Source organism: Lagopus leucura, unplaced genomic scaffold (assembly GCF_019238085.1).
Source record: "Lagopus leucura isolate 7727_CA_CO unplaced genomic scaffold, USGS_WTPT01 Super-Scaffold_100157, whole genome shotgun sequence".
Classification (NCBI taxonomy): domain Eukaryota; kingdom Metazoa; phylum Chordata; class Aves; order Galliformes; family Phasianidae; genus Lagopus; species Lagopus leucura.
This window is the reverse complement of record NW_024962334.1, coordinates 23486397-23511288: the sequence shown is the minus strand read 5'-3', so window position 1 is coordinate 23511288 and position 24892 is coordinate 23486397. Positions and strand designations below refer to the sequence as shown.

Below are 24892 nucleotides of genomic sequence, written 5' to 3'. Positions count from 1 at the left end.
TGATGGTTTATGTACTGAGATGAAGTGCTTCTAGTTCCCTGTGTTCTCATTCTTATTCTTACTACCTCATTACCCCACAGTTTTGTGTAGAGAACTTTCTAGGTTTTTTTGTTGCAATAAGCTCATACATGGTAGATGTTCAAGTTATTTCCTCTCTGTGATTGAAAAAATTTAATTATCATATGGGGTTTGGGTGTTAAACTTGTTACTAATTCTTAAAAAGCTGCAGTTATCAACAGAGAAAAAAATTTGGACCATTCATTTTTCCTTCAAAGTCCAGAGAAATACAAAAAGAGAAAATAAAAAATATGAAAAAAATCATTAATGAACTCCTTAGTTCTTGCTGTTAAGCAATATTAACAAAGAAAATAAACAAACACCTTATTTGATCCCTAGGGAAACATGACTTTTTGCATGTATGCAGGAATTTAGAAGCATATCCTGAATATTTTGCAGAGGTTTTCTCAGTATATGAGCATAGCAATTGTGGCATTGTATATCTTGCACATATGATAGGTATTTATGCTTTAGTTTCCCTCAGAAATTTCTCAGGATAGACAAAACCTTATGTGGTTTTGTAATCTCTAAACTCTCTGCAGTGTGACCTTCATAGTAGTGATGGTGATGTGTATTGTAACTTGTATTAATCAGAAGAGTAGGCCTAAACAGCATCGAGCAGTGGGCCCAGGTGAACCTCAAGAGGTTCAAGAAATCCAAGTGCAAAGTCTTGCATCTGGGTCATGGCAACCTCCACTATCAGTACAAGCTGGAGGATGTAAGGATAGAGCACAGCTGTGCCAAAAAGGACTAGAGGGCACTGGCGGATGGCAAGATGGGCATGAATCAGCAATGTACCCTGGCAGACCAGAAAGACAACAATATACTGGGCTGTATCCAAAGAATTGTAGTCAGCAGGGCAAGCGAGGTGATCCTGTCCCTCTGCTCCGCGCTGCAAGACCTCACCTGGAGTACTGTCCTCACTACAGAAGAGATGTGAATTTCTTGAAGCACGCCGAGAAGGCCACAGAAATGGCCCAAGTGATGGAACACCTCCCCTACGAGGACAGAGTGAGAGAGCTGGGGCTATTCAGCCTGGAGAAGAGAGCACTCCAGATCTGACAGTGGCCTTACAGTATCTAAAGGAGAGCTATAAGAGAGATGGGGACAGACTCATTTGCAGGGTCTGCTGTGGTAGGACAAAGGGAAATGGTTTCAAACTAAAAGAGGGGAGATTTAAATAGGATATAAGGAAAGAGTTTTTTATGATAAGGATAGTGAAGCACTGGACCATGTAGTCCAGAGAGGTGGTGGATATTCCTATCCTTGGAGACATTCAAAGTCAGGCTGGACAGGACTCTGAGAAATACGATCTAGCTGTGGATGCCCCTGCTCACTACAGGAAAGCTGGACTAGATGGTCTTTTACGGTCCCTTCCAACTGAAAAGATTCTATGGTTCTATGATTCCTGTTACCTTTCTATTGAAGTGCAAAACAAAATACTTTTAAAATGTTTCTCAAAAACTGTTTTCTTCTATTTGTCTGGTGCGTTATTCAGAACACATCTAAGAAACAAATAAATAAACAAAAAAAGAGCTGCTATAAGCCTGATGCTTTTTCTCTCAAGAAATTATTTCACTCAGTCTCTTCTTTCAACTGAATGCAAGAATTTGTCAGAAAAAAAAAAAAAAAAAACCAACAACTTCAACAACTGGAATAGATTTTAGAAAATTTTGAATTCTTTTTTCAATTCTTCAGCATCTTTCAAAATTGGCCTCTTAAAATGTGACCAATCTTGACATTTTAAAACCTACACAACCTCAGATCTGAGATACATTCTTCCTTTAACAAGATCCTAAAGCCTGATGCAGATACATACTTATTCTACAAAACATTACAAAAACTTGTAGTAAATATGTTAATATATATTTAATACTGTATAATTACACATTTACACATTTATTATTATACCACTACAGAATCTAGTTATGATTTTTTATATATATTATATATATATGATTATTTACATAGCATATGAGTCAGGCCCTATAGTTTCTATTCTGTGCTTTATTATGTAAGTATATTGTGTGTCATATTACTGTCATCATGAAATGCTATTACCTAAAGACATGAATTACTCACAGTCACAGTAGCAAGAAGATCAATATACAACTCCATTATTACAGCAAAATGTACCACTGCGTAGCAGTTAAGATAAGCTGGTACACTTGGATTGAAGGGAACTTCATTTCCAGTGACCTATATGAAGCAATACAGATACCAGTGATCCACTGCAACCTCTTATTCCTTAGTATTCCTTAAAATTACAAACACAAAAAGATTAAGGAGCACAGATAATTACACAAAGATAATCTACAATCTTACATACATACTGTCTAGTGTTTCACTGTTTATGTGTGTGTGTGTGTGCATATTCACAACTGAAAGAAAAAGAGAAATTAACTTACTCTATAGAACAATTTTGAAAGTCTCTTTAGGAAATGAATAATGAAAAAATAAACAAAAAGATATATTTTTCCTTCAAATAAAAAGAAAAACACAGGTAAAACATTCATTTCCTTCAGTCTTATCCTTTTATGACTGCTAATTTGCTAATTTAAAATAGCATGTGTAGAGTTCTTAACGTTGATCCAGTAGCATTAAGAGGTCCAAGTAAATTACACAAAACTGAAAGCCTCTATATGTTATATTTACCGCTGGGATTTCCTCAGGAAGGCCAAGTCTAGGTTTGCCTGGTCCCCAGCCTGGCCCTTTGAATATGACAGAAAGCTTATTCCAGAATCCAGGTGTGGCCCAAAATGTATTCCAAATATGAGCCAAGGGACGTAACTTAAAAAAGAGCAAGTGATTTTTCATTGTTAGTAAAATAAAATTTATTAAAACATTACATTTCCCTCATCCTTAGCTTTCAAATAAATGACTTTCTGCAAGTCTGTAAAGAGAATACATTAAAAAGAGATGAAGACAGAGGTTCAGAAAGCATGACTGAAATAGGCAGGAGCCATATCAGGTCCTTGGTTTATTGTAAGGATTATAAAGACTTCTACACCGAGGAAAATCTCTCTTTCCTATAGGCAATCCAGAACATTTAACAGTATTTTGTATAGCTGTATTTATGATGGCTTTAAAGTAGAATTTTGTTACTGGGACTTTTACATGACATACTCTCAATTCCTAAATTACTCAGTACTGTCTGTAATGTATATAACAGTACGGACTGTGGCCATCCTTCTAGCTTCCAGCCCAGGTACTCCTTCAGGCAGAATTTCTAAGTCTTTGAGATGCCTTGTGGAGTGAACAGCCATAAAAAGTCCCCATGAAATAAAGGGAGACGTCTATACTCCTCAGTTCTTCTACAGTTTTATGGAGAACTTTTTATGTTGTGATGAAGAGAAGCTTGGACCAAGAAATCCACCAAGAACCACATTAAGTACTTTTTCTTCTTTTTCCTTTCTGTTCCAAACAGCTTCTGTTGAAAATATGATGGCTGCTATGTAACACTGTCAATGCAAATCATTATGAAGCATCATTAAGATCAAATACGCAAAACAGATAAAGAAATAGATATCACACCATGAGATTACTTATGAAATAGCAAATTTAGTGAAGACATAAACAACAGATTTTGTTTTCTGTCTGTGCCTCTCTACATATTGCTCTGTTTGTGTCAAAATAGACAGCATTCACTGGGTAAGTCATAGGCCTGTTATATTCCCACTGTAATTAATTAATTAATAATTTTACTGTATTGTGTTTTCATAATGGCTCTACATGCCCTGTATATTTTCAGTGCAGCAAGTTGTAATGAAATACTGAAGACACTGTGGACAGTGAATTAACTATGTAGCAGAGTTAATCTCAGTTATGCCTAAAAGGAGTTTCTTTTGAACAACCAGCACTCTTTTTGAATGATTGTTATAGATAACAGAATCAGTTATACAAAGGATAGCACCTGGAGCAGGATGGGGTCAAATGAATTTACTGGATGTGTTAAGCCATATACAACTTTAGCATCTTCTGCTTCAAATGTTCCTGAAGGAAAATTTTAAAAAAAAAAAAAAAAAAAGAAAAAAAAAAGAATCAACATTTAAATATACACATTTTGTTTGATGCACTAACTAAACATGAGGGAGAGAGCAGCTTGCTTTGGTTTGGTTTTACTTACCAAATATCCTGTCCCAGATAATGAGTGTGCCACCATAATTTTTGTCAATGCAGTAAGGATTTCTACCTATAATAAAAATGATTGATAAGTCATTGCATATATAAGAATACATGCAAGTGGGTTACAAAAGGAAATCTTAGCATCAATTTCTAATTTAAAAATATTTTTAAAGAGTGAATTAGCAAGTTTGCTGATGGTGCAAACCTGGGAGGAGTGGTGGACGTACCAAAAGGTTGTGTTGCCATTCAGTGAGACCTGAGCAGGCAGAGAGTTGGTCCTGGAAGAGGAACCTTATAAGTTTTAATAATAAAGAGTGCATAGTCCTGAATCTGGGGAGGAATAACCACATGCATCAGTATAGATTAGGGTCTGAACTGCTGGAAAGAAGCTCTGCAGAGAAGGACTCGGGTGTCTTTGTGAACAACAGGTTGTCCATAAGCCAGCAGTGTGCCCCTGTGGCCAAGAAGGCCCACAGTATCCTGGAATGCATTAAGAAGATTCTGGCCAGCAGGTCAAGGGAGGTGATCCTCCCCCTCTACTCTGCCCTGGTGAGGCCATATCCAGAGTACTGTGTCCAGTTCAGGGCTCTTCAGTTCAAGAAAGACAGGGAAGGGATACAAAGATGATGAGAGATCTGGAACATCTCCCTTATAAGGAAAAGCTGAGAGGCCTCGGACTGTTCAGCCTGGAGAAGAATGAGAGGGGATCCTATCAATGCTTACCAACGAAAAGGCAGGTGTCAAGAGGAAGGGATCAGATTTTTTTTCAGTAGTATCCAGTGATGGAACAGGGGGCAAACAGGCACAACACAGAATATAGGAATTTCCATATGAACATAAGAAAGAACTTCTTTACTTTGAGGGTGACAGAGCTGGAACAAGATGCCCAGAGAGGCAGTGGAGTCTCCTTCTCTGGAGATATTCAACACCTGTCTCAATGTTTTCCTGTGCAACCTATTTAAGTGAACCCGCTTTAATAGGCGGTTGGACTAGATGATCTGTAGAGATGATCTAGAGTTCCTCCAATCTTTCAGCTCCTACAATTCTGTAACTCTGAATAGTAAGTTAGCTGCCCTTTACGTATTTACAACATTTCTTTTTTCTGAAAAAGCATCTAAGTCTCCATCTATTCAGAATCAAATATACAAATGTAGCGTGTCGTACTCAAAATTTCTGTGAAATAAAGAATTCAACTGGAGAGTAAATTCACCTAAAATATATTTATGAAGAAAAATTAAAGAAGTAAAAAAAAATTACCTCATTAATTTATACCTAAGAAAATACATGTCGAATACATTTATGCATAATCATCTCTTTACTGTCTTTCAGCTGTTTCTACGTTTTATTGCCATACATCTGATCCTGCCTATTCTATTGAATTCAGGGTGACCCTTCAATCTATTACCTAGGGAATGCACTTGTATGTGAAATATCTTTCAAATGTTTGAGCAAAATCAAACTGTGGAGTTTGTTTGGTGCAACTATACAATACTCAATTCTGCTCAACTCTGATCAGGATCAGGTTCAGAGGATTAGTCTGGATTTACAGCAGAGCAAATAAGAGCAGACTGGTTCCCTCCAGGATTACCAGTACTTGTGCAAATTTTAAGGATTAGATAGTTACAGCACCACAGCCTTTTAAAAAAGTCTACACAGTGCTATAAACACTCTACACGTGGAGGATATAATAAATATTAATAACATCCTCTGTACATACGACTCCATTTTAGTCTGTTTCAAATTATTTTGCTCTTCCATTCCCATTACTTTTCTCCTTGTTATCTCTGCACTCTGAATGAGCCAGTGACATCTATAAAACCCACTTTTATTCCACAGGTATATTTGCAGCATTTTTCATGATTCAGAGGAGTTATGAATCAAATTTAGATATGCAGTACCATCTTTAATTCTTCTGGATATTGATGGAAATTTCGTATCAGCTGACAAGTATGTGTGTGAAGTGATATTTTTCAACAATTCAGACATTTGAAACTAAATTCCACCAAAACGTTTAACAGCTCTACTTCAAAAAGAAAACCGTGTCTTACTGCATGAATTTGAAAGCAAGAGCATCTGCTACTGACTGGTACGATGATTATGTTTTAGCAGTCAGGGAAAGTGAGTTTTTTTTTTATCATTCTTTATATTTACAAAATTATTTTGTTCAAAATCTTCAAATTATCTCACATTATCAAGGTTTCATTTTTGCTCAATAATTAATCTCAAACGTAAAGATTTAAAAATTAAATATAAGTTCTAATTTTTTTTTAAATTACTGTTTAATGCTATGTAACTTCTCACATAACAAGGACAATTTTTTGAAGCAGTTATCAAAACTAAAATTGTTGTATAATACTAAAGTACAATTTTTATTCTTTCTTATTACAGTCCAAATACTGAATACTAGCATAAGCCTATTGTGGAATTAGAGGTTATGCTTTTAACTTACCATGATGAACTCTGTGATGACTAGGAGTATTAAGAATCCACTCCAATGGACCAATGTTAGTGACAACCTTGAAAAGAAATAATGTTTATCTGAATTTGAAAACACTGTATGAATTCAATAAAAAGGAGGGAAAAGAAGGACAAAAAAGGCATAAAGATTTTTATCTCCAGGAGACTTGTCTAAAAAGATGAGAACTTTTCTGTTTTAACTTGTGTTCATTACAAGATTTTTCAAGAAAGAAGAAGTGAAATCTAGTAAAATGCAAGTTAAAAAGCAAATTTCTTTTTGATCAATCAGCACACTTTCTTCTTTTATTACTAGTTCATGATTCTATACAGATCGCTCAATTTTTCATCTGTATCTATTGACACTTCTTGGTAAGCAGTGTAACTCTAAGATCCCAGTAATTTGAATATTCAACCTAAGCAAATGGTTGGCACAGTTCCAGAAACAATCTCCTTTAGTATCTTTGACTGTTTTCTCCTTCTACCAACACCCTTCTTTTACTCCAGCAGAAATGAAATAACACAACAAACCGAGAACCGATGCAAGTGGAAACTATATTTGTTTCATTTTGCCATAAACTTACTCTAATGATTCAAGCTTTGTCATAAAATGCTTATGAATTAAGTTTATGAATAAAGTAAATATAAAAATAAAATGAATATTTTTGTTAATATTCATCTTTATTAACATGAAAAGAACTTCTGATTATTAGGTTAAGCAGAGCATTTCTGTAAAGGAGGGAGTACAGAAATGATCCAGTTCTTCATATAGAGAGAACTGCAACATCTGGAGCATCTCACTCAAAATAATGTGCACACTGGCTGGAAAAGCAGAACACTGGGACAAATTTATTTTGTTTTGTTTAATTCAGAAGCCAAGGACAACATAAGTAGGGCCATTTGTATTTCTTAGAACTCACTCAAAATAAGTTCAAGCCTGAAAAGAACACCAAAAGGTGAGAAACAATTCATCATTCATTCTAGCTTGATTTCCCTCATCTCTCAAGCAGAAAATCCCACTGTATTAAGCTATGTGAGATGTAACCACTAAATTGAACTAATGAATTAAATGTCTTGGATTGAATTGTAGCCCAGAACCTGAAAGAATAGTGATCTATATATTAGACCACACCTAACTTTGATAAAAATGGTAAAGTACACTATTTCTAGAAATTTCCATTGCTATCAGTAAGCTTATACCTAAAAACTGCTATCAGTGGAAAATTTTTGGCATTCTCTATATATTTTATAAATATATATATATTTTAAACACATATTTTATATTTTGTAAATATAAACTTATATGATATCAACAAGAGGAAATACATAATCTCTGTAACAGTGGATTTTGAAGCCTCCTGCAGTAGCACAACACGAAGAACAATTCAATTTTGTTGATATTTTCTACCTTCTGCCATCTTACCACAGGAGGAAAAAACCCTTTGAGCAGATCCTTCATCAGAGTAAACTGCAAAGTCTAGGATAGTAAAATAATTGTTGCCAGGCAAAATTTTATACTCTGACCCTGTCATTTGAGGCTCACAGGACCCTACTGAAATTAAGAGAAAAAAAAAAAAAAAAAGAACTTTGCAGGACTTGGCATGTAACAAAATTTAATGTGGTGAAACAACAGTCAATGCTCAAAAGAATGTCTAGAAAGTTACAGAGAGGAAAAAAGCAGTGGTGGATGTTCCAGCTACCAATCAGCCTTTCAGCTTTCAATCTTCCCTCATTGCTGTGGGGCAGATGTCTGTGTCATTGTGTCCAGACATCTTCCTTGAAGAACAACAATCACAACGCAGTAGGTAAATATTTATAGCAGCAGTAACCAGGCATACTTCGCAGTTGCAACCAGTCACCAAGATATATACACTGCCAGATCTCAGTCATTCAAGACACCAGAACATTTTTATCTTAAAATAGGTTTCCATTCAAAATGGCTTTTTAGAATAAACATTTTCACATTTCTGGAAAAACACTTTTCAATTTAATATTGAAATATATATAAAATAAATATATAAAATATATATTTTATAATATAAAATATCAAATAAATAAACATAATATAAATATATATAAAATATATATATGAAAGATAAAAAATGACAAATAAATTCAATATTATATCAGAACAAATCACATATTTTGTGGCTTACAATTGAGATTTTCATTAGAAAAATAATATACTTTTTACTGTTATGGCTTTTTTATGCACTAAATGCTTTGTTTCAGCCCTTTTTTTCTACTGGAAGTTAGTCTAAAAATTTAAAAATATATGGTGGAAATGTCATGGTCCAATATTTCTATCACCTTTATTGCATATTTCATTTTATTGAAAGGAAAAAAAACTGTGAGTATAAATAATTCTATAATAATTTATATCATCATCTTGCAGTTATCCTGGGAGGCTGAAAAATTACTCCAATTAGCCTTAAGAAATGATACATACCAACTCTTTTCCTAGAATGATCTTATAATTATATGAGAATGTTGACCAACATGGCTGGCAGAGGGGACATTCTTGTGTTAGTTTCTTAGATACAGATAACTATTGTACTAAATCAAACCCTGTCTCCTATTTTTCCTCTCTCAGTTAACACATCATGTCCACCTATACAACCACGTCACTGAGCCTCAATGAACTGCTGCATTCCAGAAAACTTTTTTCCTGCTTGCTCTGTTTATAGTTTAACACGTCCAGAAAACAATTTTCACCTGAAAAAACCTTACAAATAGATTAGATAAACTACATGTAAATCTGATTTATAGGTATCTTATGTACATCATTCAGAAAAGACTTGTAAGATCTCTTCTCAAAACAGGTATTTTTTCTTTTTTTTTTAAAGCAACATATTCCTAAGTTATTGCATCAAGAAGTTGCTAAACAATAATGCAGAATTACTATGAGAACAATTGAAGCAGCTTCAAGAGCAGTTTAAAAAACAAGGCAGCAAAAAGCTATCTGCTTACAAACTTTTCACAATTTGCTGAACAAAAAAATTCCAGAAGTCAAACCTTCATATAAAACGAGATTTTTTATTTTTTTTTTTTCAATAATAGCAGTTCTTATATAAAGATGTCTCCGTTATGACAGCAATCCCTTGCCTAAAGGAAAAGAACATCATGCAATCTCTTGTGGCACGTAAGCACGTCCGTTTGCGGTCTCAGAGTTTGTCAGCACCAAGGGAAATCTTTATTGCCTGGTACCTGCACCACTTCAATGTAGCACTTCAATGTAGTTCTTGTTTAAATAATGAGAAAAAATCGTGACTTGAAATCCAAAGGAAACTTTACATCTTGTGTAACAACTCCTCCTGTCACCACTACAACATGAATCTTTGCTTAACTCTGTTTCAACATGAATGTTAGGAAGAAATGTTGACAGAGCAGAGGAGGCAATGTTACAGTAAAAGCACTGCTAAATAAAAAAAATAATTTTTTTTCTTTAAGTATAAGAAAAGCTGTTTGTAGCAGAGCATGACTTTCAATATCATAGTGCTACTGATCTGCAGGACAGAAGACGGTAAATTCGTCCCCGGAGCATGACTAAAGAGCACTCTGAACTTAACTCTGGGGTTTCAGCTAGATTAGTTGTGGTAGAACAGGTATTTCAATTGATTTCTTCATCAAAAGTAAGACAAGATTTTTCTTCCCAGTATATAAATCTGTATTTCAGATAGTTTGGTGGGGAAATTTGAATATAAGACTTTAATTACATTCTCAATAGAGCTGCTGTGTTAATTCAGGACAACACACCCATGTATTTATACAGATGGCCCTGGTGATCATATTTGCCATGTGAATTCTCTACAGGGAGGCTAGGGAAAGGCAGAACTCCTAGGATACATGCTTGTCTGCCCAGTTTCACACTTTGAAATCCTCAGCAAACCCTGATTTATATACCGCCAACTGTTTTTCTATCTGATTAGGCAGTTTTCTATTCCAGTAAGCATGTAAAATGGATGTAGCCAAATCTGCACAGTGAGGAACGAAAAAACAATATTTATAGTTTAGAAATAAAATAAGCCAAAGGAATCAGGTCTGTTGGGATCATAAAGAGTTTAATAGGGTGGTGAATTTCTGACAAATCTGGATTGTAGGAATGGGAGGTGAAAGCCTAGTTTTAATGGATAGTCAAGTTTAGGGTATGTTTATATAATAAACACACAGACTTAAGAAACGTGTTTAGAATAAATTATCTTGAAGGCAGACAGTTGTCACTTTTTGTTGGTTTATGCTTTAACCAGAAGGTAAGGTTTGAATCAAATAGACATCTGACATGAATATTTCAGCTACCACTTTCAATAAGTGAATGCAACATTTGATATATATATATATATATTTTTTTTTTTTGCAAGGTCTAATTAAGTCTTCTTGTAGAAAGATAAGCACGTGTTGCTTATGTCAATCACAGATCACAGAATCACAGAATCACCCGGGTTGGAAGGGACCCCAAGGATCATGTAGTTCCAACCCCCTTGCCTAGCAGGGCCACCAAACATACACATTCAGATCAGGTTGCCCAGGACCCCGTCCAACCTGGCCTTAAACACGTCCAAGGACGGGGCATCCACAACCTCCCTGGGCAGCCCGTTCCAGGGCCTAACCACTCTCCTAGTAAAGAACTTCCCCCTAACATCCAACCTAAATCTTCCCTCCTTCAACTTAAAACCATTTCCCCTAGTCCTGCTGTTATCAGCCAATCAAGTTGTCCACTACAATGCAAGAAAACAATCACTAACTTACTGTTTTAATTGTAATATTACAAATAGCAGAGCACAATGGGAGTCACTCTTCCAGTCGTATATCAAGTTAAACATTTTAAACAAACTCCAGGAGAAAAACTGCTATACAATTTCAGTATTTTTTTAATCAATTTGACAAATACATGCTGGTGACTGTGGAGAAAAAAAAACAGAGCAGTAAATCATATGCCAGCCCTGAAACAAACCAAATATATTAAACTGTAGCTCTTCACTGTACCTCTTTAAAAAGACAAAAATACAGTCATCATCTTGCACTTTGTTTTTTTTTTTTATTTTAATAAATAAATGATTTCCAAATATTATTTTGCTTTTAAAGCCACAATCAATTAAAATAGATTCTCAATGAGTACAACTATGTGTAAAACCCAAGATTACTAAATGTAACTTTGTTAAAACGTGGGAAAATATAATTTTTTTTAATGTCATTTGGTCTAATTTATCTCCATATTAATTTAGTATCCTTTCATTATTTTATTAACTTTAATTGGTAAATAGGTTGCTTATGTTGTTCTGCATTCTGCAGAAATGTATTGTCTCTAAGTATCTCATTTCACACTCTGGTGATTCTCCTCAGACAAAATAGACTGAGTGATCTACATAAAATTACCGAAATAAGAATTTTGGTTTTAGGGTTTCTAAAGGTAATTCATAAAGCCCACCACTGCTGAATTAAACATTTCATAGCTGTATCTTGCAAGAATAGTCTTTCAAGAATGCTCTCTTATGAATGTTTTATTTTCTCTCTCTTATGTTATTCTCTAAACACAGGAAAAAAGCATATGCTTTATATATCTAGAAAGAATATACTTTTGCTTCATCAAGGATTATATGAATAATGGAAAAGTGGAACACAGTTTACAATTATTGCTAATATTTCTGCTTAGTGATAGTGCTTCTTGCTTTGTACTTTCCTGCTCCCTGGCAAGGTGACTTTCATCCTCTAGGCTGGTCAGAAAACCTAATAAGTCATTCTGGCAGATGCAGTGGGTTGAAGCAGTGAGATGTCTGTTTTTTGGAATCATGTTTGAGTTTTACTGTCTATATCATGTATATATTCTATTTGGACGTACAAAGGCTGCGTCTGCATTAAATAAAGTATTTTTATCTCCCTGGTATTCATTGATCTATTTGCCCTCTCTTTCTCCCCACAGTAAATGCTTGAGTTGTCAGTTTGTGGCAGATGAACAAATGAGTTTCTGAAGCATCAGCTATGAGGAATGGTACCAGAACATTCGTTTGGAAAACAAAATTTTGTTCTTTATGCAAATCAGTGATTAGTTAATTCCCCACTGTCTTTAGAATGACTCTGTCTTTGTAAAAGTGAGATCATCCAGCTTCTGTGGTAGAATGTCAGACAACATGGGTTGTTTCTGACATCCCCAGTCCAAACATCTGAGTCACTGAGAGTTATCAGGTACAAACTTGAATACTAGACTAGGAGAATGAATGTATATCACCTTTAAATTGCATCCATCCTTCTTATCATCTTTGGTAAAAGTCTCATGAACAGTAACTTTTTAGATGAATCCCTTGTAACTTGAATAGGACAGCTGTTTGTCTTTCTGATTTGAAACAGCACATCAAATTGGCTCATATATTTTTGGCTAAAGGGACTGAATGAAATAGAAGGTTGTTCTTTCACTATGAGCCAACATATTAGAATACAGAAAGTGAAATATTTGGTTGGCATATGCTATTTGAATTCAAAGTGGATTTCCAGAGAAAAATTCAAGGGAGACTTCAATTTCACAATTATACTGCATTAGATTATTAATGATTTTATCTTTTAATGACAACATCAGCTACTTTAACACTTCTAAACTATTGAAAATACTTTAAATAACCTTTTTTACACTTGTTTGCTTCTGCATTCCTTTCTTATTTAAAAGAGACTGAGCATACTATGTGCAAAATGATGGCATAAGAAAATGTAAAAATGAAATATGGAAGAAAATAAAGTATCAGTCTCACTTGCTGGGTGCATATATTATAGAATATAATAACTGTGTACAGAAAAATAGCATCCCTGAGTGGCTTGTGTTGGAAGTGACCATAAAGCCCACCCAGTTCCAACCCCCTGCCTCAGCAGAGTTGCCACCCACCAGACCAGGCCACCCAAGGCCCCAGCCAACCTGGCTTTGAACACCTCCAGGGATGGTGGATCTACAGCTTCTATGGGCAGCCTGCACCAGCATCTTACCACCGTCTAAGTAAAAATATCTAATCTAAACTTTCTTTTAGTTTAAGACTGTTACTCTTTATCCTCTTGAATATCTTACCTGTTGTTTAACGCTGTCACTTACTTATCACATTGTCCTAAAGAATTTATAATTCTTCTAACTGTCACCTACTGGACATTTCTCTTAAATACTTCCTGCATGAAGACACATCTATGTCCACTAGACCTTAAAGAACAGATCTTGATATTGATTTGGTATTCACAAGTTTATTGCTGCTTAAAAGAGCTATGTGCATTTGTATGTATTTTACTTAATTTTACTTCGTTCTCTAACATGCTTGTTTAATTTCCTCACTGAATTTATGCCTGCATTTCAAAATCCACTGAAGATTTTTTCTGAATATGGCTGTCTTCCTAGGTAAGAGATGATGGCCTTAAGGACTTCAGGACTGAACTACAACAACTCACCTGTACTGACAGCTAATGTGCTTTACATGGCCAGAAACAGAATTCTCCCTTATGAAAGAATGAAGTCTCCACAATTTCTATCTTTCTTTGATTTTTTAAATTAAATAAAATGGAGATAAGTCAAAGCTAAAGAAAGTCAAGCTTTAACGTGCACACAGTATAGGAGCATCCTACTGAAATCATTCTTTCTTTGCTTTCCTCTGTGTCTCATAGTTGTGAATTTGGGGGTGGAGAGGGCATTAAATACAGCATACTTGGCATACTTCCACAGCAAGTTTCAGCTTTCCTGAATCATTGTTTTCTGATATAAACGCACATGTTTTGGACTATGTCTAGAGTAATTTCAATTCCTTTTTGCCAGCCTGTGCTGCTAAATTGTTTCCCAGTCCTTTCCTGCTGTTTTCAGCTATGTTACTCCTTGTTAATTGGAGTGCATCACTTTTATCTGCTTTGATGATGCAGGAAGACTTAAACAAGGGAATAAGAGGTGCTTTAAGAAATCTGACATCTGTGAGTATGGTAAAAGGCATAGATTATGGTCTTTCCCCAAATTAGAAAATTAAACAGAAACTAATGCATGTCAAAGATCAAACAGGCATGCAATAATCTGCCTCCACAATTACTACCAAAAGGGATTGATTCAGTTGATATTTTCCAAATACAATCTGACATCTCATAAAAATTACAGCTAAATCTACAGAAACTAATTTCTGTTTTTTCACAGGTGTTTATCAGGTTATAAATGCACCTAACTTATTGGTTGTTATAAATGCATAATGGAAGGATATAGTTTAGTAGAAGCCATAGAACTTCGAAATCACCTGTGAAAATAAACTGAAATTGAATATTTCTGTCTGTCAGTAACAGTCCTGAAACATTTTGTGGCTTTTGAAAAATTAGATTTTTAGTGCTCTTTAACCAAAATATTATTTTAGTTATTTATTTATTTTTGAACTTTCCTTATGGTCTCCTCATAGAAACATTTCTCCCTGCCCATTTAAGGCCACATCTACTGACTGACTCGTTCTATTAGCCTAAATTGGACTGGACTGAACCAAAAACTGTTTTCCCTTGAATTACTGGGATCCTGATTTTATGCACCATTACAGATTCCCTTATATTTTCTGTCACCTAAATAAGCAATGAATACAATTATTTCAGTACTATTAGGTGTTATGCTGAGATTTTAAAAAAGTCTTTGGAAAATTTGTCTTATTTCAGATTGCGATGTAGACAGAGTGGTAACATACAGAAGTACTGAAAAAAGGTGAACTTCAGACAGCAGGAATTGTTCCAACTGCTGAATACACCAAAGAAAAATGCATAATTTATCTAAATGACACAGTTGTGTTTTCACTCTCGGAAAACCTTTACTTCCTTAATTACTACAGAAATGCCTTACTTGTATCTAGAATTATCAAATTGTTTGAGTTGGAAGGGACCTTTAGAGGTCTCGTTCTAATTCCTTGCAATGAGCAGGGTCATCTACAGCTAGATCAGGTTGTTCCCCTTCCCTTTAGATACTGACAGGCTGCAGTCAGGTCTCCCCAGAGCCTTCTCTTCTCCAGGCTGAACAGCCCCAGCTCTCTCAGCTTATCATTGGAGGAGAGGTGTTCCATTACTTGGATCACTTTATGACCCTCCTCTGGACTTGTTTCAACAGGTCAATATCTGTCTTGTACTGTACAACACACCTGGTTGCAGTATTCCAGGTGAGGTCTCACCAGCATAGAGCAGATCACCTCCCTTGCCCTGCTGGCCACACTTCTTTTGACGCAGCCCAGGATACTGTTGGCTTTTTGGGCTGTAAGGACACACTGCTGACTCATGTCCAGCCCCTTCTGATTTCAGTGCTAAGGGTCTTTTATTATTACTAAAAAATGGTATAGGGTAGTTCTTGTATAAAATTTACAATGTGTAAAATTGAGAACTTATTTAAAATAAAAGGACAAAAGTTAGCTAATACCAAGAATACAGGCAATTGAGAACACTGAGACAGAAAGAGTGGGTACAGGATAATCTTTATGATTGTCTTTGCAGGAATATATGAGCTATTTGAGTTAAAATAAAACAGTTTGTCCTTAATCTGCCTGTAGGAAAGCAAAACAAAAACCGACACAACAAATCTTGAAGAATGCCAATGTGATAACACAGGAAACTTCTCTATTTTTTTTTAATGGTACTGAAAGTATTTTAAGCAAAATTTGGGAAAATATCAGGGATCATACTTGGGCTATAAACCTTTGCTCTAAGCTGAAACACAGCATGCAAAGTTTCAGCACAGTAGAATGACAGCTTTTTAATTATTAAATTCAATTTGAACTATTTCTTTAAGCAACAAAAACTCTCAAAAACCGAGACTTAAATAAAATTCCTTCCCTTAGATGCAAACTTTCCTATACTTACATTATTTAACACTGTTAAAACAAAGTCAGGAAAATAATAATAATAATAATAATAATAATAATAATAATAATAATAAAAACAGAGGGAAAATCTCTAAAAAGTTAAATTGTAACAGTTGTCACAAAATGAACAAAATTGAGTATAATAGTTAAAAATCAGTTTAACTTCATCAAAAATACTGGCTATTTTAAACCTCCATGTCTACAGTAGCTGTTGCTATTTCCCCTCCTTTATATTCTCGTCTATTAGATCCTTACTCTCAACAGAAGAATAGGGTGTAACCCTATTTCTATTTTGACATTTTTTACCTTAAAGCATGACTTCAACGTATTTCAACTGATTTTATTTGCATTACAATTTCAATAATATCAACACTACGAATATGTCTCTTTAATAACCAAAGATCTATGATTGGACTAACTGGATCTGTATAAAAGATCCACTGCTTTCCTACTGACACACTAATTTAGCAGTAAGAAGTGCTTATCTTTTCATTGAGAGTGAAATTCATTCCTGTTTAGGCTACTGTCTAAACTTGGCTCATACGATATAAAAATTGCTTAAAATCCTATGAAGGATTTAGGACTTTAAAGGGATGTAGGTGACTCATAAGCTTCTGAAATTCACTTTAGATGTACACTGTGGCACCAGTGCTCAGACTCATTGACTTACTGCTAAACACCAGAGACATCTCTGAGCCAAGGAACAAATAGCTTCAGACAGAAGAGAACAGCTAAATAAGGCACATAATATTATTTTTTAGGAATAAAACACCTAAAAAACAATTTGGAGATCCCAAGGCATGGTCAAAGAAACTGCTACTGTGCAACTCAGAGTATTTATTTGCTATAATTTCAAACTGTTGGATCATATTTGCTCAAAACATTTTGACAACATTAACTTGAGTTTATTACAGTTCCGGTGAAGTTTGTTACATTTATTGCAAATTTTTGGAATTCACTTGATGTTGCAGAACTTGAGACACGTATTAATTTTTTCAGAAATTTGTCCAGAAGAACTGAACTGACAGTAACAAAAGTTTGCTATTGGGCTACTGTAAATAGCTTCTTTTTGATGGTTGTGGTGTTTATATATGTATATGTATATGTATATGTATATGTATATGTATATGTATATACATACATATATATATATATATAGTTAGGCAAGCACACAGAAACGATAAAATAAAAGCAGGAATTTAACCAACATGATCACCTAGAAGAGCAAATAGAATAAAATTGTTTTGCAAGTGAACTGTCCTATAGAAGGCATAATGGAGGAAAAGAGGCATTTAAATCATCAGAGTAATCAAAGGAGTGAAAGTAGAGCAGAGGTAATTAGTAGAGGCTACTGACATTCATGCTACTGACATAACATGCAAAAGTAGCATGCGGGGGAAGGCAGAAGGCTGTTCAATGACTTGAGAAATGTGGGAAACTACTTAATAATTGCCATGGGTTATTAATTTTACGTGTACGTAAAATAGATTTTGCAAATGCACTCACAAAATAAATAAATAGTACAGTCATAAACAAATAGCTAAAAGGAAACAAAATCTTTTCATCTGAGAACTACATACATAAGATGGAAATAATATCTGATTTCAACTGCAACTCCAAACAATCCAAAGCACTATTTTTTTTAATACATTTTTCCCTATAATATTTATCTTACAAATGAAATCAGATGTAGTTATCTGCCAGAAATTTTTTAATAAGCTGCAAAATAGGAAAATATAGTATTAAAATTTAAAAAATTTTTTATTCCCTCCAGTTACTTTTCTTTTTTTTTTTTTTTTTTAATCTAATTGGGACCAACTGGCCTCATTGCTTCTTATAAACTTAGCAATATATATTCAGAAAAAGGAATAAAAATGAACAGATGTTTCTCCTTAAAGAAGTCAGACAAAGATTTTTCTTACACAATAAATCAGCTGCTAGTGGATTTCCAGGACACTGCTCCAGGCTAACTGTTTAGGCATGTCTTAAAAAAAAGGGGTTTACCTCCGTATGTATCCAAAACTGGTAAAGTAGATTAAATTGCAGATGAACAGCAAACACTGATGGTGGAATGAAAAGAGCCATGGGTAAGTTGAACATCTGGAAAATGAAAAAAAATAATACACTTATCAATCTAAAATTGTGATGATACAATGAAGTACTACCTCAGGAGCTCAAAGCATTGCACAAGATAATTCCATCTTAACATGCCTCTGTAATGTAGACGTTAGATAGAATAGATACTGATTATTATATTGCTACTAGACAAGGAATAACGAGTGAGATATAAATTGCTGTGAAAGTCATTTGTCAAAAGTAATAAAGTGAGCAAGCAGTAAAATCAAGTAAAGAATTCAGAAATCCTGAGATGATACATTTATTCTCTGAAATGCATGGAGTAGACAGCAACATATCCTTGACACGAAGGCTTTACTTTTAGGGGAGAATTATCACAGAGTAAGCAAGGTGTGAATTTATAGCACTGTAGACATCCCCTATGCGAGCACCAAAAGGGTAAGGCAGAGTTTACTCCACTTTCAAAACTGATTACAAATTTTTGCTCTAACTTGCTCACAGCATATCCCTTGAAACCAGGACATACTGCTGGATTACAAAAATGGGCTAGCACAGAAGTAGTTTCAGCAAACTATCTCCTTAGAAAAAAGATTATTTCTCGTAAACAGAGAAAAGTCTCAGTACAATCAATCAACCACTCTGCTGGCTGAGCAATAGGGTAAGACTTCCATGCACTGACATGTAAAAATTACCTTTTTTTCTTCCTCCTTTTACCTGACTTTGCATGACACCAGCTGAATTAAGAAGTTAATTCTTCCCTAAACAGATTCAAATTCCTTTTCTACTTCTCACAAAATAAAGTCTTTAAATATCAGAGAAGAAATTTGGTAGCCCTGATAGGCCTCCTGAGCAGCAAATTGCTTAAGCATAGGTCTGCAGAAAAACAATGCATAGTATTTAACGCTGATATTCCTCCTGTTTTTGTCAAGAGGTCTATCCAGTAGGTAAGACATCAAGCTGGGGGTGTGAAACAAATGCACTTCCAGTGATGTGACTGACACAAAAGTCACCACAGTGATTTGCCAACGTTAGAAGCCAATGGATAACTCCAGCTTGGTCTGCGGTCTTCAACACTGGAAAGAAACCACAAAATCACAGGAGCTTCAGCATTACCTTCTAGGGCTGTGACAGCTGTGATTTCAAAAACTACATTCAAAGACTACATGGATCACAGCTGCCCTACAAACTATACATACATTTTTCCTGTTTAAGTGCCATGGAAGTTATTTTTCAAGATGTAAAAGAATCCAAAGATAGTAGAAGGACTGCACTGAGCTTGTGGAACTTACAGAACATCAATTATCTAGCTTTAATCAGTACTTGAAGACCAAAGTGTTTGTGCAACATTTCTGAAACCAAAAAAGAGAAAAATATATTGAGAAGTTGAATTTTACACATTTAATTCCTAATAATCATGCAATCTCAGTAAATTCACACAAATTCACAGCTACTCTTACTGAAGGTGGGAGCTAGTAAATGTCATCATGGAGGTGCAGCATTTAAGTGTGAAATTTTGAGATGGTTATGAGACATTTTTTAGAGTTAAATATTTAGAGCAGATCAGACTACCAGCAACCTGGACACCCTTAGTATTCAATTACTAAAAGTGCAGTAAGCTCCAGGAAAAGAGACTGGGAGATATTTGTCTCATGACAGCCAGAAGGCTGGCATGTTTTTTCTCAAAATCTTACAGTGAAGTCAAGGAAGGACTAGGACACATGGCCAGTAAAGTTACTGCAATTTTCTCTTATTATTGATTATACCTGTCTAATGGCATGATAAGAGCAGGAAATTTAAAAAAAAAAAAAAAAAAAAGAAAAGAAAAAAAAAACAGAGAGGAAGTTGGTTGAAAAAAAGAAAAAAACAGATGGTTTTCAGATTATTCATGGAAGTGATTGCAGGATTTAAAGCAGAGTTAAAGATAATATGCTTTTCCCCTAAAAGTTGCAGAATGCAATTTGGTGGTATTTACAGGTAACTCAGAGGGGAAGGAAGGATCATCTTCACATTTATTTTGTAACCTACTTCTCAGAATGAGTACTGGGATTTTCCTACTAAATAGCGAGATGAAGAAAATATCACATAAATACGTAAAATTGAGAATGTTTTCTAGCTGCCTCATGTTTCTTTCAATGCAAGCTTTATTTTATAGAGACAGGATTTGAAAGATCATTTCTGAAAGCTGAAGCCATACAAAGAGATAAAATCCTCTTATATAAAAAAAAGTCTCCCATTTGTGGTTGTACTGCAACAAGATCAACATCAGAAAGAAAAGAAATTTTTGACTGGAAACACCAATTTACCAAATCAAAACATTTCCTGGGAACTTACCAGCTTTCACTAATCTGCAGAAGAAAAGCTTTCCTGGCTCAGAGATGGAATTTCTGGTCAAAACTGCAGAAAAATGTCACACTCAAATCTTTTCACACGTGTGAATTCAGCAACAGAAATTGAGAGAGAGCCACAGTGAGTGATAACCTGGGAAATGCACTCATTGAGGAAGCAGAGAGGAATTCGTGCATCGCAGCTGCGTGTCAACAACTAAGGAACTGGCTTTTCTGGAACAGTGTATGTCCACCACATTGCTGAATGCTCTCTGAATTGGGCATTCTCTATCTTTCTGTCTCTACTAAGTAAAAGCTTATAAATGCTTCCACAAAGAAATGGAAAGATGTGAATATTATGAAGTTTAGCAGAAGGGCAGAGTTTCCTGAACAGGACCAGCACTGAGTCCATCTCTCTCTAGGCCCTGTCGCTGGGGTTAGCTGCTAATCTTCTCAGCAAAAAGCAAAGGGACTATGGTGCACAGCAATGCTCTGATGCTCTGCAAGAAAATTACTCCCAGCTAGCTAGCTAGTTCACACGAGATATACTTTTGTGAGGATTCATTGGGAAATAAAGATTCTGTGCTGGAACAAAGAGTTACCTGTTTCCTTTCTAAAATTATATACAGGCATTTCCACTACTTTTAAAGCATCAGGTGTAATTCAAACCTTTAGATCTAAGTTGATTAGATAGCTTTATATAAATTTCAAACTAAAGTCTTACCCTTGGATGACAGTTAAGTACTGGTACTCAAGGAACTAAGCCACATCTTTTCATGTATCCTCCTTTCACAACTGCACTTTAACTAAGCATTTCATGAGTTGCAAAAAACTGTATACAACATCAGCTTGCTGATGTCTTCTTAAAAATTAATACACACTCTTTCCATCTTTTCACTCCAAATAGGCTTCAAAACCACTTCTCAGTCTAACAGTAGGTGTGCTTCTCCACAGCCTCTCCACTGGACAAATGGAAATGCTTTGTGTACAAGTGATTTGAAGTGACAGACATTCAATTTCAAGGTCAGTACAGCTCATGCCAGTGATTGTACTTAAAACATGTTTTTCTCTTCTCTTTCATTTCACATCTTTTCAATCAGCCCAAGCACAACCCACACAGATTGTTATGCTGATTTATTTATCTTACAATGTTTAACTTAAAACACATACAGATCTGGCAACAGAAAAGTCTCACAATCCCACAACATCCACCATGACTTTCTCACAGCACCCACAGAACTGGATGGAAACTGCATTCAACAGTACAGTTTCAGTGACATCAGACTACTCTCAAAGATTAACTAAAGATTTCACTGAGTTTCAGCTTCCAAGCAGATTCATCCATGAGGTTCTGGGAAAGTCTGGCAGTCCAAAAATAACACAAGTGCAAGAATTAGCAGGAATTGTGTTCATGCACATTAAGGCTTTGGAGAAAGAAAACCAGACACTTCCCAAAAATTCTGGAGAGAGGAAAATCCTCATATTTACATCAACAGAATGCTTTGGTTAATATCAAATATTTGGTAAAGTGGATTTCTACACTGTTTTCCCTTTTCTCAAAGCAAATCAATGTTAAATGAGCATGTTATTTGCCAAATGATACCAGTGTGGTCCTGAGGATGGTCTCCAGAACCTAAGAAAACCAGACATCTTGGCCTCCCTGAATATTTTGTGCTCTCAAAGGCATCATCCTCAGAATCAAGCAAGCAAAGTGCTCATACACACACCCATCTGTACACACACAGGCTTTTTGTCTCTTTTGAATTATTGTTTTTGTTAAGCATTTGAACATATGGTCCCAATGGGTATATGTTCAAAGGTTAAATCTTTAACATGGCCGTATTTATATAGGAAGCAGAGCAGTGACAGAGATATTTCCACTATTGTTCATTATGGCCATTTAAAGTTGAGGCATTGCTGCTAACATCAGATGACTATTTTATGAATAAAGTTAACATGAATTTATAGAAAAGAGTTTAAGACAAAACTCAGAAATAGTATCCCTTTCTCAGGTTCCTAAAGAACCTCATTTTTTTTGTTTTGTTTTGTTTTTTGAACCTACTAACCTCATATTATGCTCGTGAAAAAATTATGAACAGGCTAAACCCACATTCAGTTATGAGAGATAAATCCAGTTGCTCATAGGCTAATCACAGAAATTGCCAGAGGTCTGTGAGTTTCTTCCACCCACCTGTATTACACCTCACTGGAGCACAACTTTTATACATTTTATATACTTTATAATATATATTTAACGTTACTTTAATATCTAATGCAGATAGTTCAAATTGTCAAATTATAATCTTAAAAAAAGAAAGAAACAAAAAATCTAAGTTAAAAAAAAAAGCATTCAAAAGAGAATATAAGAAAGCAACTGATGAAAAGTGGCAATTACCCTGAGCCCAAAACTAAAAATGGGATAGTATTTTCAACGAATTTATGAAAGTATCTGAAAATATATGTTTATAAATCTGTGAGTAACTGTCTTATTTTCTATTTTGATGTGTACACAACTCACTATTTAAATTTCATCTGAAACAAAACTAGATAAAAGTGGTGGCATACTTCTTTGACTTTGAGTGCTGACACATATGTCACTAGCGGAGACAAATAAATCTGTTTGCATGTGTCCAAAGTAATCTTTACTTGTTTCTTTCTCTGCTCCATTCAGCTACACAGAGAAATTTTAGAGTGGTTATATTATACTCTGAACTTTTCCTGTACTTATGCATGAATAACTAAATAAAGAACTATCCTCTTTACTTGGGAAATTATGAATATATTAAAAAGAACTAGTCTTCTTAACTATTGTATCTCTTTTCAGGTTTGCTCTAAAAGCATTGATGAATGTACTTTTAAAGCTTACGACTTTCAGATTCTTCCGTTTCATCTCCTCTGCTTTTCAGAGCCAAATATCTAAAATAATTAATCTTCTCCTTCAAAAGGAAATAAACATTGTATTTTCACTTCTACTAAATCATGGTGATATTGTTTGTCAAATCCTGTGCAACTTACCCAGGAGGTGTATCTCTGCAGAAAGGATTGTCTCAGGGCTGTGAACAAGTTGTAATCTTCAGAACTATGATGTACCTGGTGCGCTGCCCACAGTATATTAGCCTCTGCAAAATAGATAATTTCTAATGATGTATGTACGAGTGAATAAATTAATACTTGTTTCCCATGGCCTTTTTTTCTTCAGCTAAATACAACTAATCTTCCAATTTACACTTTGCTATTATCGTGTAATATAGCATACCAGGTAATAAAAACTATTGTTCAGAGAGAGCTTCAGTAGGATGGGTTAAATGTCAATAAGCAGATACAAGTCAGTGTAACTTTTGTGTCGATGAAAGTGAGACTACAGCAGGAACAAAAGTCATCATGGGAGGGGCAGAAGGAGATATGAGAAGAGAGCTTAACATTCAGAAAGCCTGAGCTAAGTCTCCTGATAACATGAGATTCATTAGGAGCTCCATGGGGTTAACAGGGACAAGGACTGAATATGTCTTAAAGCTTTCATTGTTTACTGAAGTTATAATTCAACACTAGAAGGAAACACAGAATGTTCCACTAATCTTATGCTTTGTATTTAAACAACTTAACCAACATCTGCTGTTATGCTCTTCTGGAGCACGTAAATCCACTTGTACCACAGACCACAAAACACCATTGGCTGCCCACTCTTTTTACAAATGGAAAAACAAATGGCTTCTTGCTGGAAAGTGTTGGAAATTCTGGAATCAGTCAAAAGACAGTGAAAATTCTCTTGTGTTACAGTTAAGAAAAGTTGCTGGAATAAGGGCAAAAACAGGGTCAGGTGGTTTTTTTTTCCTGAAAGTGTGACACCTCTGTTGTACTACAGTGAAGAAAAATATTTCAAAATCCTATTTGTATTTCAAAACATTTTCTCATATAGTGCAAATTTGGATGCTCTCTTCACAATGAATATTTACTTTTTTTTTTTTTTTTTTTTTTTTTTTTTTTAATCTAAACAGTCTTAAGTGAGAGGTTATCAAACAGAAAAGAAAGCCAGAA

At 34.9% G+C, this 24892-nt stretch overlaps 1 protein-coding gene across 5 annotated transcripts in view; it reads right to left on the bottom strand.

Annotated features, from left to right (window-relative positions):
• The window catches only part of AGMO (alkylglycerol monooxygenase), a 182446-nt gene that overhangs the window by 84614 nt on the left and 72940 nt on the right, over window positions 1–24892 (bottom strand). For 4 of the 5 annotated variants that reach the window (XM_042888540.1, XM_042888542.1, XM_042888545.1 and 1 more), the window contains exons 4-10: window positions 23873–23976; window positions 18462–18557; window positions 6632–6698; window positions 4184–4249; window positions 3971–4050; window positions 2713–2847; window positions 2140–2256 (exon numbers count right to left, since the gene is read on the bottom strand). In XM_042888540.1, the coding sequence (XP_042744474.1) occupies window positions 2140–2256; window positions 2713–2847; window positions 3971–4050; window positions 4184–4249; window positions 6632–6698; window positions 18462–18557; window positions 23873–23976 (665 nt within the window). The remainder of the gene's footprint in view (window positions 1–2139; window positions 2257–2712; window positions 2848–3970; window positions 4051–4183; window positions 4250–6631; window positions 6699–18461; window positions 18558–23872; window positions 23977–24892) is intronic. The other variant, XM_042888544.1, reaches the window with a different exon arrangement.